The sequence below is a fragment of the Neopelma chrysocephalum genome, unplaced genomic scaffold (assembly GCF_003984885.1).
Source record: "Neopelma chrysocephalum unplaced genomic scaffold, ASM398488v2 Primary Assembly neopelma1_22, whole genome shotgun sequence".
Lineage (NCBI taxonomy): Eukaryota > Metazoa > Chordata > Aves > Passeriformes > Pipridae > Neopelma > Neopelma chrysocephalum.
In genome coordinates this window covers 19260883-19280648 of record NW_020897689.1, presented here as the reverse complement: position 1 = coordinate 19280648, position 19766 = coordinate 19260883, and the positions used below count along the sequence as shown (strand labels likewise).

The 19766-nt window shown below is 39.7% G+C and overlaps 1 protein-coding gene across 2 annotated transcripts in view; it reads right to left on the bottom strand.

The window, feature by feature from the left end:
- LOC113963345 (ethanolaminephosphotransferase 1-like) overlaps window positions 1-19766 on the bottom strand; it is a 57833-nt gene that overhangs the window by 15336 nt on the left and 22731 nt on the right. For both annotated transcript variants that reach the window (XM_027674268.1, XM_027674274.1), the window contains exons 4-6: window positions 19123-19197; window positions 12543-12811; window positions 4527-4635 (exon numbers count right to left, since the gene is read on the bottom strand). In XM_027674268.1, the coding sequence (XP_027530069.1) occupies window positions 4527-4635; window positions 12543-12811; window positions 19123-19197 (453 nt within the window). The remainder of the gene's footprint in view (window positions 1-4526; window positions 4636-12542; window positions 12812-19122; window positions 19198-19766) is intronic.

Below are 19766 nucleotides of genomic sequence, written 5' to 3'. Positions count from 1 at the left end.
TAGGAAATCACTACAGAATGACTCATCTGTATGGAGTAGAAAAAATTTATAATTCGACCATGGTCTCCTAAACATTTTCTGACACTGAAAAAAGGGCAGGCTACTGTATGATCACCCATGGCAAAGACTTCTGTGTCCTCCTTTGTCCACATAGGATGTAGGACACAGTAAGGACAAGACCTTGTTTTAGATAGATAATTTTGCTTTCCCACTATGACAGAATTCAAATACTTGGCATGTTTCAAATGTTATGGCTTGGTCTCAACATTACTTTTTTGTTGTTATTATGTATTCATTTATGAATTTACTTCTCTTTTTATATACTTAAGTAGATCCAAGAAGAGTGAACCTCAAGGACCACGCTCTGCAGAAGTCAGCACAGAACCCAATCCAATGCACATCAAAGGAAAAAAATTCTGAATGTTTTGGCCCCATCTCTAAAAGAAAGTTTTAGATCTCTGACAGATGTTAGTATTCAATTCACATTTCATGTTCAAACCTGCACTTTGAAAATTTACCTCAGCTTTGCCACAGACTTCAGTAGCCCAGATCTGGGCACTGTTGACCATATAGGGTGGACTCAAACGTGACACCATGTCTGGATTACAGAATGGTCTGCCCCATGTGCCACACACTGATAAAGTACAACATCTCCACTCGATGCTTGAGTGATCCTTTACCACAAAACCTATTACTGTGGTTGTAATTAATACAGAAGAGGAGCAGGAAACTTTCTCTGCATCCAGGAGCCATTTTTCCAATGTGCTTTCTTAAGGAATGAGGTTGATGTGATAATGCTGCTTTTTGTGTACATCCCACTGTAACTTCTGAGCCCTCTGATGAATTCTGAACAAATTTAATAAACAGAGAAATTTCCAGTAAGATGCATGTGTCCAGTGAGGAGAGGATTGCAATCTGAACTTAAATTTTATTAGACATTATAAAAACTATCTCATAAATAGCAAGTATGAATGTCCCAAGCATGAAAAATGCTTCATTTAGAACATGCACCCACAGGTCATTTAATAGCAATGTGAGACAGAAACCATCATCAATTAGCAATGCTACCCCCCTGCACTACAGATGCCTATCTGTCACTGAAAATCTTCTTATGAAGTCTACAGCATCATTTGTGGTACTGGACTTTATGTGCAGGATCGACTGTTTTAAAATGCTTATTGTAAATATTTTATATTGCTCTCAACTTGATAGCACAGTGACAGGGAATGCTAGGCATTCAGGATGCCCTGGAGGGGTGAAAATAAATGACAGCTCTCACCCTTATTCTATCCTTTGAAGGGACCCTACTTAGCCAGATAATGCTATGGGACAATTGTGTTTAAACCCCAAGAGAGTTTTTGGAGTGTCATCCACAGGAGCCTTGATGAGTGCAGAAGTAATTAGTTCCACATGAGTACACAGGCACATAACCTTAGAAAGGTCTGGCTGCTTTCATGTTAGGAGAGAAAACGCATTTCTGCCTAGCGCCAGGACGACATGCTCTGGAAAGAGGAGAAGGACCTTCTTCATTGGTTTGGTGTCCAGCTATGTGTGTGTTTCAGAGCTGAAGGATGGAATTGCTCTCACTGCCTGTGAAAATTATGGGTTTGTGTTTGCTGGATAGCTGAAAAATTCACATGAAATACTATGCAGAAGTTTCTCAGTTTCACAGGGCAGTCCTCTGAGGTTGCTGCTTAGCAGCCCAAGACTTGGCTTTCCTGCAGGTGTTCACAGTGTGCCAGACAGTTCCCAGGAGCATGCATAAAGCTCTCCTGGGAGGCTTTCCTGAAACATTTAATCTAAACACCAGTATTGCTGCACTTTTATGTATATCTTTGTGTGTTCTGGCACCTGATAAAAACTCCATTATTTTCAATGAATGTGTGTCACCTGGTGATACCTCAGCTTCCTCTGAGGAGGTGCTTTTGCAGAGTTCATCCTTAGGTTATATATGGGCTATTTTTTTTCCCAGAAACTCCAGGAAAGACATCTGAAAAACACTCATGTGCATCTCGTTTGGATTTCTTCACACTACACAAGGTACTAGCTAAAGCCCAGCTGTTCTCGGAGAACAGCAGCTGAACTCTTGTTGTGCACAGAACAGTAAAAGCACCAAACAAATGCCAAATATTGATGGAGCACCTACAGGTTCATTGTTAAAAGGACCACTACTGACTACTAAATGCCATCAGATGGTTAAGGACAGCCAGTTATGGTTTAATGGCTCCTCTTAGGATCCTGGGAAACGAACTTGTAAAAAGCATCAGAGGCCCACTACATTGCTTTGTATTTAACTAGCCACAAAGGCATTTAACTGAGCATGCCAGAGAGTGGGCTCTCTGATACAAATGGTTCTGGCTGAGCAAGACACACTTGCTGCAGTCTCTCTGACGGAGAAAATAATTCCATCCGCTTGGCTGTTTGGCCCTTGGTGGAGGTTAAACGGGTACGTTTTCTACAGTCACAGTGGGGTCCTGCAGTTTATCACAAGCTTCTAGAAGTTTTATATATCCATGGTCACTGCACACAACCACTTTAATCACTATTGCTAAGATTCAAATGTGTGGTGAAATGGCAGTGCTTTCTGGATCAGCATGATCCAGAGTGGAAGGATTCTACTTTTTTAATATTTAAATTTAGTGCCTGTTTTTAAGAAATTTACTAAGCACTGTGATGATTCTACAATATAGAGTCAAACAAGACCATTTCTTGCATACTATAAACATAAACTTACATTTAACAATAATTAAGCTGCAAATGTTGCCATGTTAATGGCATTGTGGATAGTGTGTGAGAGACGTTTTCTAAAGAAATTTTTTGGCTCTTACTTATACATATTCTGTTTGGGATGATGATGGAAGAAATACTCAATTCTGTGCTTACAGATCCATTTATGTAAGCATACCACAGAAGATAGAAGCAGTACTTCTTTCTAATGCTAATGGAACAGTCCTTGCTTTCCAGCTGGTTTTGGCAGACTATGGAAAAGGATGCTCAGTGCTGCAGATCTGATGACACTGACATGCTTCCCTACCACAGACCTTCCTACTGTGTTAAGCAGTTTAAATTAAACCTTCATCCATGGCTTCCCAAGTGCAGGGAAAGCCATCAATGTACTCACTGAATGGGCTGTCATGTGCTTTAGTGGCAGGAACCAAAGCAGCAATGTGCATAGCACAGAACAAGTTAACGTTCAATGGACTGGCCCCAGCTACCACTTTACACCAGCGCTGGCCTAACCCGCCAGTATCCATCTTTCCTGGACTTGCAGTGCTGCTTTGAGAGCACAAATCAGTCCCTATCTATTGATACACCTCTGTCAAGTTGAAAAGGCAACTGCTGTTTTTTCCCCTTCCTTTATTTTTTTCCTCAGAGTGCCTAAATCAGGCCTGACATGAAAAAGACTGTATAATCTTGGTCACACACAGTCAGTTTTATACTCTGGGTAAAGCACAAAACCATGTCCTTGCACACACTGCTCATTGAAAGTACAGCCTGAACACAGTGTCCTTTCCAATCTGGGAATTCTGGAAAGCACTGCTGGGATGGGAAGTGGTACCTGCTGAAGACCTTGCCATAGGAGACGGTGGTGAGAGCACATATTAATGCAGTGGATTCAAAAGTCCCCCCCAAAATGCTCAGATGGCTCCTATCAAGTTGACACTAGGTGAGCACGTGTATCCAGGTCCTCCATTTGGCTCAAAAGCAGAAGATACTTCTTGGTAAGTAAGTCCAGAGTGTTTGTGTAAAACAGGTGATTTGGTGCCCTCTTCTCATCACTTGTATGCTCATGAAAATCTCTAAAATATGTATGCTAATTTCTTCACCTCCCAAGCAACACATCAAAGCCATTTTGCATACACACATTTTTAGCTAAGACTACCATGTTTTTAAGTCATTAAAATGTAACTGCTCTTGTTCTCATCTAGCTATAACAGCCGAAAAACACAGGATGCTTATTTCAAACTACACTGACAGTATCAAATAATGAGCAAATAGATATTGCTGTGTATGAAAAATGCATCACTTCTGTTCAGAAAGGAATTCTAAAGAAGAGCTTAGAAACAACCTGATTCTTATTCATATTTACTGTAGCGCCTCCAAGATTATTTAAGTAATGTTTTCATTTCTTCTATTCATAATGTTTTGGAACATAGTGTGCTGCAGGCCAAAACACTGAACTTAGAACATATGTAAATGTGAATGACATTTTACCTGAGTGACAAGAGAAGTTCCTGAGACTTTGGGAGCCAGCCAGCCAGCACACTGCACTGAACTGCATATGCAGATAAGGAGTATTTTCTGTATTATTTGTGTGCAACAGGTAGTAATTCAGTGAGGAAAAAATTTTACAAAATTATCTACTTTTTTAAAGTTTCCCAGTAATTAGCCCTTTTAATCAGCTCTACTTGTCTTTTTTGTAATATCCAACACTTACAAAAGAAAAAAAAAAGAGGGAAATATAAGACATATCTAATCAAAATAATTAAAAAGCAGTATATTTTTGCTTAGATCTGGACACTTACCTATAAGCAGGATTACTAATATGTCTGTAATGTAATAACCAAGCAGCAAAGGCTTCTGCCAGACTTCCACACCAACAGCACTGGTAAGCAGATATGCTGCTATTAATACCTATAGAAGGGGTATTAATAAATAAAAATAAATAAAAGATAACGTATTGTCAGTCCTCTACTTCTAAAGGCACAGAATTTCACTTATCATCTTGATACAAATGCAAAAGCAAAAAAATTATACAGAATTATTTAAAATGTATGAAATACAGTAAGCAAGCAACTTCCCTCTAATACATGCATCTGTTGCATGTGGTAAGTATTACTAACTTACCTTTTCAAAATACCTAAGTTCTAAATCTCTTCTAAATGCCACATCTCCCCACTACACATGCACTTTCTTGTTTTTGGATAGAGATTTCAGAATTAGCAACAGGGTTATTTTTGCAGCTCAGCCCCCTGAACGATCATATCAGAATAACTGAGAGGGGGGGAAAAGTCCTAAGCTCACCTGAAAGAATTATAAAAAAATCACTTGAATGTGAAGAAATAAAAAGAAGGAGAGGGAGCTGAAGTCTTCCCTGATTTTTAATTTGTTTGACAGATAACATCATTATAGGAGACAAAAAGAAACATACAGTCAGATGTCATTAGGAGTGAAAGGACGCATACACAAGACTCACAAGCCATTTGCTGAAGTGTCACCAGTTTCAGTAGAGATGTAAATGTAGTTTCTGCTCTCTCTTCAGAGTTAATTTTGTGACCCAGATGAAGTTAGAAATCTTAATGCAGCCAAAACCCTATAGTTCCTACAGCAATACCTCTCACACGCACCTGAAGCAGCATCGCCTACAGCTCATGGCACAAACTGATGAAGTTTTACCATTTCAGATGTGTAACATGCAAATGCAGCACTGTGTGTGACGCAGTGATTCCCAAAGCCTTGTGCCCTTGACCCCAACTCCCCAAGGGACCCCGCTTTCCCTTGAAAGCCATTTCCTTGCTTATTCCAGGCCACCCATCCCCTGCAGCCCCTTCTGCTGCCAGCACCCAGCTAGCAGGACTGCTGCCCTGCTCTTTCTCTAGGCTGTTTTGTTCTTAGTCGTTCAGTTTTCCCCCAGGGCCCACAAGAGGCTGTATATTTCATGCTACACTTCAGCTCTAAATTAAAATGACAATGTTAATTATAATGCCATTTAGAAAACTGCCTATTCATCTATTTATTCCCAGCTAACATTTGGTAACCTTTATATTTTCCATTCAATACAGCCTCTTACTCTGGGATGACAAACGTTTTTCAGCTTTACTTGTATTATAGATTTTACTATGCATTATTTAGTTTTTTAAATACTCACTTTTTACTATGTTATGTGTTTTCTTCATTTTAACTTCAACAAATACATTTCCAGTCTTTTATTAAATTAAATACTTTAACTTTAGGATACACTGAAAATCTCTTTTTTAAATAACAGGCTGCTTAAGATCACAGATTAATAGCAGAACACTGCTGGCACTTAAACTCCCTATTACACGTGGATAACACTATATTTGACTTCACCTACTTCTCTATATCTAAATTCTTGTCCTATCAGTATGTAGCTCTTTAAGAGTTTTTGCCTGGATGTGACATTGCAGAACTGGATGTTTGAATTTGCCTGTGCAAGAACAAGCAGCACAACAGATCTGCGACAGAGAAGAGGAGGCGCTAGTGAGTGTTACATCTTGAGCCACTGAAGACAGTGAGTTAATTTTTGGTCTAAATGAAGGACATGTATAACGGGTTTTGCAATCCACTAAATCAGAGCTAACATTTGGCTTTCTGAAAAAATTGTATTATATTATCCATAAGACATGACGGATGGAATCATGACCCCATCAAAGTTGATGGCAAAACTCCAACTGGCTTTGATGGAGACTGAATTTACCCTTGCATGTTGAATCCTGAACAGACTATTTTGGCAAGTGATAAAAGAGGAACATCAGTATTATCCGTTATTACAGTCAGTACTTTTGGCAGGGCAGCCATGAGCATCACTGTCAGATGTCAGCACACATCCAGGAACAGGAGTGCGGATGCAGTGAGCTCTCTCAGGGAATGCCCTGCCCTGGGATTTGGTGATGCAGCACTCACAGATTGAGTCTGCCTCTTATTTAACAGATGTAGTGTATGAAACACTCTTTGGCTTCAAATTTTTGGTGTGTTGCTTTTTAAGGACTCGTCACTTTGACTTCACTGAGGCAGTCTCAAAGACCTCCTTTAGAAAGCTGGAAGAATGTGAAATTGGCTGTGTCCCTTAATCTAAGCTATATTAGCAAAAAAGTAAGACTGTCAAAATTATTGGCTAAAGCTAAGTATGTTAATCAGCTGTATAAACTGCTTTTGAAGGCACTGTTGGCAAAAAAAAATAAATAAAAATCAATGTAAAGCAGTGTCTCTAAGTGCAACTGAATAATTCTTCTTAAGATGACTAAGTTTTTTACTTATCTCTCTGCCATCAATCAACTTTAGTACTTTTCAGATATAAATGTAAGTAGCAAGTAAAAATAATTACAGTCTTTTGTAAATTGAGAAGTCCAAATTAAGTAACACAAGTGAGGACTACATAGCAACGTAGTGCCAGACATATACAATCTTGGATTTCAACTCACTGCAGCATCTGACCAGGAACATTTTTGGTTTGCCAAGGCCTTATCTATGAGGCTGAGGAGTACTTATGCTGAGAAAATTCTGGAAATACAAGGTGTTAATTTGTAGGCCCTTTGATATGGCTAGCAGCAGGACAGTTGGCTTCTGAGCAGACTCCCTACCTTGTCACAATTTTATAATACACAACAACATAGACACCTTTCCTCCTCTGTAAAATCAGAATAGTTCTTTGATGTGGCATTGGGAAAATTCTATATAATCATAAGGCATTATAACCCCTCAAAGTCTTCTAATTTCTAGTCTTTTAACTGTTCTCTAAAATATTTCATTTTTTTAAACCAGCATCTCTTACATGTCTTTCCAATACTACAAGTGAAAGTTTTGTGGCCACAATATTCTAGATTCTGTGTGTACAAACATTTTTTTTCTCCTACATGATTTACCATTTCTGTTTTACACACAGGCACACTTAGTATGCTGTGTGATATTCTACATGGTGGGAAACAAAATCAAACATTTTCTCATATTTTTAAAAAAATGTGGATATGCTTTTAAATTCTTTATGATTCCATGAAAAAATGGCATTAATTTTACTGTAATATTCAGTTTCACTAGCATATTGCTATAGCATTAATTGTTCATGTGTTGAAATATTTTCCATTAACACAGTGCTCAAACTGAACATCTTGAAAGCAAAGACATTTAAAATACAAGGTTACTTTTTCTTCTCAAAATAAATGTGACACTTGCCTAAAAGAGCACGAATGAAGTGATTTCAATAGGAGTTAGCTTTAACGCAATGTGCAATTTTTCCATTTTAATTTTTTCTCAGTCTTTTTTTTTCAATAAATAGTTGAAGGTTGAAAATTTAGCCTATAAAAAGTTTTTCTTAAAAACATCACTTTGCATTTAGACATGATAGGTAAGCAGCTAAAGGCACATGGAAGATTAATTAACCAGAAAGGTTTCCACAGAATCATAATCAAGTGGTTAAGAATGAAGCAATCAACTGCTGCAGAAAGAGCCTGTGCACAGCAGGCTCTTCTGTTTAAATTTCACATGGGTACACCATGGAGTTTCCCTCAGATAACTGAATATTGAGATTAGTTTCCAGCCACGTCTGGAAGCAGCTTGAAGCAGACACTATGGTCTGGGTAGAACTGCTTCCACACTGCGATCCATTCTGTCACTTCCACAGTTGCAGTGTGCTCCTACCTTTGGAACCAAACAATAACATTATTTCATCACAAGTAAGACTACGCTTTCCACAGACACTTCAAATTTGAAAAACTGTGAAAGTGAATATCTTTTTAACTAAAATTAAATTGTGAATCCTAGTAATGTGACCAAAGAACAAGACATTTGCGTCTTCATTTTGCTTTTTAATAGACAACTTTTTTTGCCCCTCAGAAAAGGTAGAAATTTTTTCAAGATGTGATGTGCACTTGCATTGCTTGGGATTTCTCTGCGAGTTTCTAAAACGCTGGCTGCCACAATACATCCCAAGAATAGGTCATATGAAACATATTTCAGCAGGAGTTTGTAAAAAGCTTGTCAAAAAAAACCCTGGTAGAGGGCATCCAAACAAAAAGCCTTCCCCTGCTTTGACTCAAAGGAAGAAGGAAAGGAAGTTCTACAATGTTTCAGTTGCTGTCTGCATCATGGACTTCATTTATTCAGAGTTCCAAGGCTGGCAGAGTGTTCTCCCTGAGACTAGGTGGTACTGTCCAAAGTCCTCTGGCAGAAGTAGCTGTGAAAGCATCTTAAACTGAAAACCTGGGGCTCATGGTCCAAGCACCCATCCCTTCAGGCATGACCCTATATATACAGGATTTCTGGTCATCCTCTTCTTACAGGGCAAAGGCTGGGCCAGAGAGATCTGACTGTTGCCTTTCACATTTTGCTGCTTGTGCTGCTTTTGAGCTTAGCCTCATGGCTGGGGAGAGGAAGGAGAGTGGAATTGTCTGAGTCACTCCAGCTCTCATACAGCTTTTCTTTTCGCTTTTAAACTTTTATCTAAGAATATAAAGGCCACTTCCTGTTACGCTTAAGGCAGCACCAATAGAAGCAGAAGTATCATTACATCATATTAAGGAAAAATGAGCATTTTGTTCCCCTACTATGAACTCACTGCAGTGGCTAAGGAAAAGCAACAGTGGGATTAGGGCAGTATTTCATTAGGGGAATATTAAATTTTTCAGGAGCAAAATAGATTTTTTTTTTTAAATCAGGAGGATGTCTGTGAAAATTAACATATTGCAAGAAGCCTGAAGTTTTAATTTCCCAGGGAAGTTCTGCCTTTTTTTTTGTCCAAGAAACTTAATTTGCAGATATTAACTTTTTTTAGTTGGGCTTGTGACAAAAACAAAAGTCTTTGTCTTCACAAGATGTATCCAAGAGAATTTCTCACAGATTATAGCAGAGGTTTATTTTTCAGCCTTTTCTTCAGACCATAATTCTTGGGGTTTCCAATAGGTGTGCTTACTCAAAAGTGTATGAAAATTGTCTGGAGGCTATGGTACAGAGGCTCTTCTCCCTGCATCTTTTTCTGCTCACTCAGGAGTCAGCACGAGATAGCTCCTTGTGCTGGAGAGAGGCTAGAGGGTAAGGGTTTTCCCTGCTGCAGATGCCTCCTCCTTGATTCTGGATCAAAAAATGTAACAGTCCTCTGACCAAGCATCTCTCAGACACATTACAGCCAGTTTTCAAGTTTACAAACCACAGCCTCCTGTAAATGGCTGTCTGCTGTAATCAAAGCTAATTGGAGTGCCAATTGCAGCCCAGATAGAGTAATTGGGTTACCAGTTGTGATGAGTCATCAAGTCACAGAAAAAATGTGATCTGCGTAAGTCCCACAAATTTCCTTATTCATAATGAGGTTTTTTTTCATGAGGAACAGCAGCTCTTTTTATACCACATTTAAGGCAGAGCATGTGAGTTGGCTGTCTGTGTTTATACAGAGTGGAGCTGACTCAGCAGCAGTGTCCTGGGAGCCACATGCCAGTTCAGTTTTCATTAAGGTCAACAGTCATCTATTTGCACACTTACACTAACTACTCTTATTTCTTGAGTTTTGGGGTGATAATGAAGCCCAAAGTTCCTGGCTACCATCAAATTTAAAAGCAGAAGCAGGGGACTAGACCACCTGAGTGTCTGACATGCCAATGCAATAGCACCATATTGTCAGTGAAATTAATGAAGACAGAACAGAGAGGCACATTCGTACAGCAATCTAGCTAGGAATGCCGTGGAGAAAATAGTGAACCAAGCAATGAGAATCAGTCTGAAAGCAGCCTGCAAGTGCTTCCACACTCTCTGCCTCTAAATGTGACTGTGAGAATATCTGGCAGAGAAGCAGTGGGGAAAAAAAAAAAGCAAGGGAAGCATTACCTTTCTTACTTATCATCAACCATTTGCTATTGTCCCCAGTATCTTCTCCACCAAGTAATGGAGAAGAAGAGCAACCTTTAATAGTGCACACATCATACAAAATTTGCTGAATGGGTTTACAAAACAAGCAATTTTTTAGGAGAGTTATGATCTTTTACTAGATTAGTTAGTACAGCTCGGAAAAAAATACATTATGTACTTTCTGGTGTGTGTGAAATGTAGTTTAGACCAATAGAAAAATACTACCTTGACCTACAAATTCTGTTTTGTCTTTGTTCATAGGCAATCACAACTACAAAAGCTACTTTTTACAGATGGGAAAACTGACATACATAGATTTCAATAGTACAGTCTTCCATCACTGTTGATGACTGTGCTAAATAGCATCAAAAAATTCTGATAGTTACAGGCTTCTCACTTTGACCATAGCCAAATCATCACAGACGTTACTAGAAAGCAAGTGTGCAGGACAGCAATCCAGCATCAGAGGGAAACAGGAAATAGCACTTGTTAGCACCTTGCATCTCAGTTAATCAAAGCAGTTTACAAACTACTGATATCCAGCCTCACCACAAATCTGTCAGGCAGGGAAATGTTATTAGCATTATTCCCCAGATGGAAAAGCAGTGCCAGGGGCATAGGTCACTACCAGCACTGACACAGTTACCAGTACTTCTCTGCCACCTGATACCCATTCCCATATTTAAACACTAATAGGGTTTGGATGCTGAAGCAATCCAGCAGAGCTTTCTAAACATTCACATATACAGTGATCATCTGACCAACAAGTGAAATTGGTTTGAACATAGCTGTTTCTCTCCTGCTGGAAGAACTTCACCAAGAAGCCTTATACAGACATGGCTGAAACTTGCAGACCAGCTGGCTGCCTAATGTCTTAATCCTGAGCCAACTTCTTCTCCCAGAACCTATTTTGTAGGGGATGACACAGATGCACCACAGCTGGACCACCATCTCTGAGTTGTTCTCAAACCACTAGATTCTGATTATGTTTACAGCAACACATCTGCAGCCATTAATTCAAATACTATATTTCCATTAAAACACATATTTGAGTATTTGTCAAACTTCTTTTCAATTATGTATATTTGACTGTACCTTTCATCTCATGCCTGTGACAGGAAGCTCAGAAGACTGTGACTGTGCTCTTCAGTCTGCAAGAGCTTGGCTATGTAAGAAACAAATAAGCCAGCCCAGAAATCCAGTGCTGGGCCCTTGGAAGTGCACTGAACTTGTTAGAACTGCTACTTATTCATGTACTGAGGACACCACTCACTGGGGTGGCCTGGGCATGTTTCTGAAGAGGTCCACCTCAAGGTAGGGCTGTAAGCCAGTCAAGAACTCAGCTGGAGCTGACTGTGGGCTGATGCATAATTCATGTTACTGAATGTCATTCCCTATGACTTTTTGACATCCATTATATGACTTTGACTTTTTTTCAAGGGTAGAATTACCTTTACAACAGTTAATGTTCTCTGTTTAGTTACAATGTTGTTTCCATCACCACACTTGTTGTAAAACAGGGTAGAATTGAGAAGGTCTAGCAGTGTATAACTGTGTAATTACTATTAGTAGATACTACTTGGACTACTTCACATCATGTCTCAGAACCCAGTGTTGGGGGGGGAAATTGCTTGCGGCTTCAGACAGCAAAATAATTTTTGTTAATACCACAAATCAAATGCAGTTAAACGACATTCTCATAGGCACTATCTGGCTGCTAGGCTTGCTGCAAGTCTTTTTTCTCCTGCAAGGCAATGAATCTCTGATGCTGACAATTTGCTCAAGAGCATCCCTTCACTGCAAATGCAGGAAATATTTCTGAATTACTTTTAGGGTTATGCAATTTTACATATTTCAAGGTCTCAGCCAAATATGTTTGCCTTGAGCACTATTTTTCTATTTCTTTAACATTATGAAAACAATTATACATTTAAAAAAATAAAACCAAAACAGAAATGATAAATACTTACCACTTGGCTTATATCATATCCCCAAGGAAGAAAAAGAACTCCTGTGTTATATTTCTCCCAGTGTGAACACATGAAGTTAAACAAGACAATGCTTAAATATATATACATTGTATATACAGAAACTCCAGTCTTCCCATTGTCACGGGAACAGACAGAAAAAAAGGAAAGCACAAAAATGGAGGTAGCCCAGCTATCCAGTCCATGGTCAAATAGTTCTCCCAGAGGAGTACTGGACTGAGTCCTTCGAGCGTGTTTCCCATCTATGGAGTCTAGAAGGATTGGGAAAGAAAAAGAAATGAAGATTTAGAGTACAACAAAAGGAGTAACTTTCTTCACATACACTGCACTACTGCCATATATAACGTACGAGAAAATTACACTGATGACTGAAACACAACAGCCTCCTCAATACCAGCGATTAGGATTGCTCATAAAATATTGTGTCAGTTATCAAGCATTTTTTCTGTCCTTACCTCAGCTCTGAAGCTTCAATACCACCTTTCTTATGAGCTTTAGAAAGACATTCATAATTACTTGCCCCCAGTGGTCTTGAAACACTTTAATGTCAGTCCCTGCAATCAGTTTCAAGTGCTGAAAAGTGTCCCTAGGGCTTCTCACCCATCCATTGGTGTTGGGCACTCTCTGAGCCTTCAGACCACTTGTGAGGTAGACTGGGGACATTGTTTAGTGGTGGACTTGGCAGTGCTGGGTTAATGGTTGGACTTAGCGATCTTCAAGGTCTTTTGCAAAATGTATTATTATATGAATCTAAAAATACATTATAGTTAAGGTGCATTACACGTTGATTGATCATTTTTAATACTTGAGTGCTTGAAAGATGATTCAGTACTGTACTGGATCTCACTCTGAAGATGCAGTTGAACAATATGGTTTGAGTTGATCTGATAATTCACTGCTGTTGAACAGGGAGACCTGCAGCATGTTCAGCTGGTGGAAAGAGAGTAAACATTATGTTTTCTTCTGTGTCACTAATAGATTTGGTGTTATGAATAGTACAAAACCCAAGGGAGATAGCACAAGAGAGGGGTGGTGAATGCAGGCAGGAGGAAGGGGGTCTAGTGGTTGTAACCTTTCTTAGTTTTGTTGTGAAACCATATCCTTAGCCTCTTCTCTCAGATTGTGCTGCTGAAAAATATTTTCCTCTTAAGTGTAAAGATGCAGAACGAATCTCTTAGGAAAAAGTATGCAGAACAAACCTTATGGATTACTTACTGTTGTCTTGAATCTCAAAATAAAAATAAAATGGAGAGTTTTTATCTTTTTTATGTTACTTGGAAGGTAAAGCAGTTATTAGCTGTTGATAGCATTAATAACACAGAACTGACTAGAGATATGACTCAGTAGAGACCAGAGACTCCACAGCTGCTATAGATCATATGCTACTTACTTCACCAGATTATTTGTCATTACTCTGAGTTTTGTTTAATGTAAATATACTTCAGGGACCTAAACTGGGAAAACATGGGATTTCATTTTGTACAGATTTTAGACTGTCTTGCTATTGTAATACCTAAACAGCTGTGAGATATCCTCAACTCAAATACAAATCTCTTGAGACAGTTCTCACAACTCTAAAATTAAATATCTCAAAGAGGATTTCAAATATAGCTTGCCCCTTTCTAGAGACACCTTCTTTCTCTATTAACATTACCACTGAATTTTCAACATCTTACTGAAATGTGCAGAAAGAAAACTATATATAAGCTTGAGGTTAATTGAATAGTGTTACTATAACTGTAGAAATTCTTCCATCCAGTAAAGAATATTTCTGAAATTTAACTAGCAAATAAGTATATTACCAACCCTAAACAGTTTATGGTCTTTCATACTTCAAGAATAACTATCCAAAATAAGAGAGAATTCAGTTACATGGGTAATACTTTTAAAAATGAGAACGTTAGAAGATTTTTCTGTTCATAAATTATTTTAAGTTGTCACAAAAGTGATATTAGATAGTAAAAGATGTACATCACAGAGAAAAAGTGCAAGAACTTTAGTTTTATTACAAAGAGGCTTACAATGGTGTCATAAAATAGAGTATTTCTAATTATAATGGGCATGGAAGAAAAATACAGAAACTATATGACACATAGATAAAATCAGATTTTCAAAAATCTTTAACCACGTTTTCCATGTCGTTTCATTACCTTTTTAAGAGACTGAAAATATTTTCTGTTTTAAGTTTCAGTTTAAAATTGTTCATGCCAACAGTGGTGTGTATTCAATAGTGGACATACACTGTCCCACACTTCCATTGCTTTAGAATTCTTGTATTATGATTTTGTCTCATAAAGGTTCACAAATATTCGGTTTTATTAAATTTTATATAACTTTTAAAGAGCGGAATTTAAAATAACAGCTAACAGCAGTCCATTTTATGGAAAGGGAAAGATACCAAACCACCTTAAAAAAGGGGTCGGGGGGAAGAACAGCATTTGGAGAGAGAAACTGTGTCATTAAAAAGAAGCTGAGAGAGATTACAACTGCATATTTGGTTAGTTATTATGGCTCTTTGCAGTCTTCCAAAGGGAAAACTTTGGCCATGAAGAATTAAATCTGAGACTAAATATTTCATTAAGTGGCTTGGACAGCAGACATAAAAATCTCATATACATTAGTTCATTATAGCTTTGACTGTCAACATCATATTCCTTGCCTTCCAAGTATTAGGAACTAGAGGTGTCACTGGCAAATACCATCTACATTAAGAATTTTGGAAGCTGAACTTCCAATGAGCTTTTTGGGGTGTCATACAGTAACAACTCCAATATGTAATTCCTATTTATGAAACAATAGCCATTTCATTAAATTCTATACAATTACACAAAAACAATTTTCACAAAAAAACTGCTGCTTCTGATAATTATTATAGAGAGCTAGGGAAATCCGACTGGTAGTCAGCTTCAAGGGACAGTTGTCCCATTACTTTTTATGGTACAAATACAAAGAAATTCTGGAAAAAAAAAATTTTGGCATGATCTCACCAATTTAATAGAAATGCCAAGGCATTCACAATGCAGAGGGAGATTTCTCCACAAGAGGATACCCCCAGATCAATCAAGATGGCTCTATACACACGAGTCTGATTCCAAAAGTGGTCAGCACCTTTGCACAGCACTGCAGCGTACTAATCTATAACACATACGAATGTAGCCTGAGTGTCTCAAGTATGGCACACAAATGTATGGCTACGCTCTGCAATGGCTTTACAAGAAACAGCTCCAAGGAGAGTGTACATTTAGAATCACAGAATAGAATCATTAAGGTTGGAAAAGAACTCCAGGATCATCAAGTCAACTTTTGACCAAACACTACGAGGTCAACTAAACCACAGCACTATATGCTGCATCCAGGAATTTCTTGAACACTTCCAGGGAAGGTTACTCGACCACCTCCCTGGGCAATCCATTCCAATGTTTAACAATCCTTTCAGGGAAAAATTTCTTCCTCATGTCCAACCTGAACCTCTGCTGGTGTAGCTTGAGACGATTTCCTCTTGTCCTGTCACTGGTTGCCTGGGAGAAGAGGCCGACCCCCAGCTGGCTACAAACTCCTTTCAGGTAGTTGTAGAGCCTGAGCCTCCTCTTCTCCAGACTAAACAATCCCACAGCTCCCTCAGCCACTCCTCATAGGACTTGTGCTCCAGCTCTGTTGCCCTTCTCTGGACTCACTCCAGCACCTCAATGTCTTTCTTCTAGTGAGGGGCACAGAGCTGGACACACTACTCAGAGGCGCGGCCTCACCAGTGCTGAGTGCAGGGAGAAAATCACTTCCCTGGTCTTGCTGGCCACACTATTGCTGATACAGGCCAGGATGCCATTGGCCATCTTGGCCACCTGGGCACACTGCTGGCTCATGTTCAGCCACTGTCAACCAGCACCCCAAGGTCCTTTTTCATTAAACAGCTTTCCAGCCACTTTTCCCCAGGCCTGTAGTGCTGTGTGGAGTTGTTGTGACCCAAGTCCAGGACCCAGCACTTGGCCTTGTTAAACCTCATACCATTGGCCTCGGCCCATTGATCCAGCCTGTCCAGATCCCTGTGCAGAGCCTTCTGGCCCTCCAGCAGATCAACACTCCCACCCAACTTGATGTCATCTGCAAATTGACTGAGGTTGAACTTGATCCCTTCATCCAGATTCTGGATAAAGACATTAAACAAGATTGGCCCCAATACGGATCCGTGGGGAACACCACTGGTGACTGGCTGCCAACTGGATGTAACTCCATTCACCAGCACTCTCTGGGTTCAGCCATCTGGACAGTTTTTAACCCAACGAGGAGTGCACCTGTCCAAGCTACAGGGTGCCAGCTTCTCCAGAAAAATGTTGTGGGAGCCAGTATCAAAGCCTTTACTGAATTCCAGGTAGACAACATCCTCAGTCTTTCTCTAATCCACTAGGCTGGTCATCTGGTCACAAAAAGAGATCAGCTTGGTCAAGAAGGACTTAGCCTTCCTAAAGCCATGGTGGCTGGGCCTGAGTCCCTGGTTGTCCTGTACGTGTTAAGAGATGGCACTAAGGTGATCTGCTCCATGACCTTCCCTGGCTCTGAGGATAGACTGACAGACCTGTAGTTTGCCAGATCCTCCTTCCAACACTCCTTGCAGATGGGCACCACATTGGCTCACCTCCAGTCTTCTGGGACCTTCCTGATTAAGCATGATAAATGATGGAGAGTGGCTTGGTGAGCTCATCCACTGGCTCCCTCAGCACCCTCAGGTGGACCCCATCTGAATCCATAGATTTCTGAGCATCTAAGTGGCACAGCAGCTCACTAACTACTCCCTCCTGAATTGCAGGGGTCTATTCTGCTCCCCATCCCTGTCTACCAGCTCAGGAGACTGGCTGCCCTGAGGATAACCAGTCTTTCTGTTAAAGACTGAAGCACCAAGTACCTCAGCCTTTTCGTCACCCCTGGTTACAGTACTTCCCTTCACATCCAATGAAGGATGGAGATTTTCCTTGGCCCTCTTTTTATTATTAAAGTATTTATAAAAACATTTTGTATTATCTCTAACAGCCGTGGCCACACTGAGTTCTAGCTGAGCTTTTGTCTTTCAAATCTCTCTAAATGACCTAATGACATCCTTGTACTCTTCCTGAGTTGCCTGCCCCTTCTTCCCAAGGTCATAAACTCTATTTTTTTCCCCTGAGTTCCAGAAAAAGCTCCCTATTCAGCCAAACCAGTCTTCTTACCCGACAGCTCATCTTTCAGCACACAGGGATGGTCTGCTGCTGTATCTTTAAGATTTCCTTCTTAAGGTATGCCCAGCCTTCCTGGACCCCTTCTACACAGCACTGTGCAGTCCACGTAAATATACTACCTTGGGGCCCCTCAAAAATTAACTCTGTTGCACCACATTGTGGAAAGACTAGTTCGGAATGAGATAGGTTTGGAAGAGAAAGCAAAAACACCATGCTATTGTGGATCTTACTCCTAGATCTGCATCAGTTCAGGTTTATGTCTTCACATCACTGCACAGCAAGGTGCAATATACCTAAAAATACAGTCATGGCATGGTACAAAATAGTAAAAATGGAATATGAAATTGAGGCGTAGGTGTTGCAGGAGAAAAACAGCAAGAGGAAAGAAAAAAATCATACTTCATCTCCATAAGAAGCTCAGCCCTGTCATCACATATATCATCACCATTTCTCCTGACATACGCCATAAGCACTGAAGTACCTAACAGTTTCCTTTTTCTCTGCTTTGCCCTTTTTTTTCATTTGTCCTTGAAAGTACCCTCTGGTAATGCTGGCATCGAGGAGTTTCTCAGAATGTCAACATCAAGGAACAAAGATTTTTATGAAATCAAAGAGCAATGACTCCTATGAAGACAGGTTGAGAGACTTGGGGCTGTACAGCCTTGGGAAGAGAAAGTTTCCAGGGAGACCTCAGAGCTGCCTTCCAGTACCTAAAGGGGGTCCTACAAGAGAGCTGGAGTGGGATTTTTTTACATGGGTATGGATGACAGGACAAAGGCCAATGGGTTCAAACAGAAAGAGGGTAGGTTTAGATTAAATGTTATGAAGAAATTCTTTATGGTGAAGGTGGTTAGACACTGGATCAGATTGCCCAGAGCAGTTGTGGATGTCCCGTGCCTGGAAGTGTTCACAGCCAGGTTGGATGGGGCTTTGAGCAACCTGGTCTAGTGGAAGGTGTCCCTGCCCATGGCAGAGGGAAAGAAAGTAGATGGTCCTTAAGGTCCCTTCCAATCCCAACCATTCTATGCTTCTTTGAGTGCTGCTACATAATGATTTCCACCGTTCCTCTAAAATAATTTGAACTTTACAGAGGGGTAAGAGCCTCATCATCGACCTCTAATATATAACTTCATACGCTGTTTGGGGTTTTCTTCAGTCTTATAAATTTTGTGTTTTGTGTGCGTGTGTGTGTTTGGTTGTTTGGTTGTTGTTTTTTTTTAATCTAAGAGAACTGTTTTGGAAAGAGATCAGTAATTTATCCACAATGCCTCTTCATCTCAGAATCCACACTAGTGAATTTGAAGATAAAACTATACAAAGACATAAGATGTGTAAATTATTTCACTGTACTTTACCTAAAGCATAAGCACAAAAGGTGGTAAAAGCACTGAAGAGCCACACCCAGGTGGGAACAAGTCCAGGACTGCTACCTGAAAGAAACGGGGTAGCAAGTCAGTGTAAGAGTGGTTAACATCAAAGAAATCCACCAACATATGCATATGTATAAAAACAAGCTGCCACTGACTAACCCACTGCATCAAACAGATTGAAATACTTGGTTTTGACCTTCAGGCATCAGTGAGCTCTACTGAAGACATACTGAGCAGGCTTAAATGTGTTTACACTGTAGAGGACAGAAGATAAGGTTTTTTGGTCCTTAAATTACTCTATTATTGCACAAAACAATGACAGTAACGAGATAAAAATTTTCATAGGTCACAGGAAGACTATCCGTCAACAAATTAGTTAATGTTTATGTAATATCTAGAAGCAAAAAAAAGGTAGTTTGTAAGCATGATTATTAGTGCCGACCTGGGGTTTATGTAGTACTTTTACCATACAGATCTGAACAGGAAGCTTTTGTCCTCAGGTTAGGACAAATATTAGCACCCTTTTTTTTCCCTTGAGAAAAAGGAAAAGAAAGTTGAATTGGACAGAGCCCAGGGTTCTGTTCTTGCTCTGCTGATAGCATTAACCCAAGCTATTGTTGCTCTTTTAA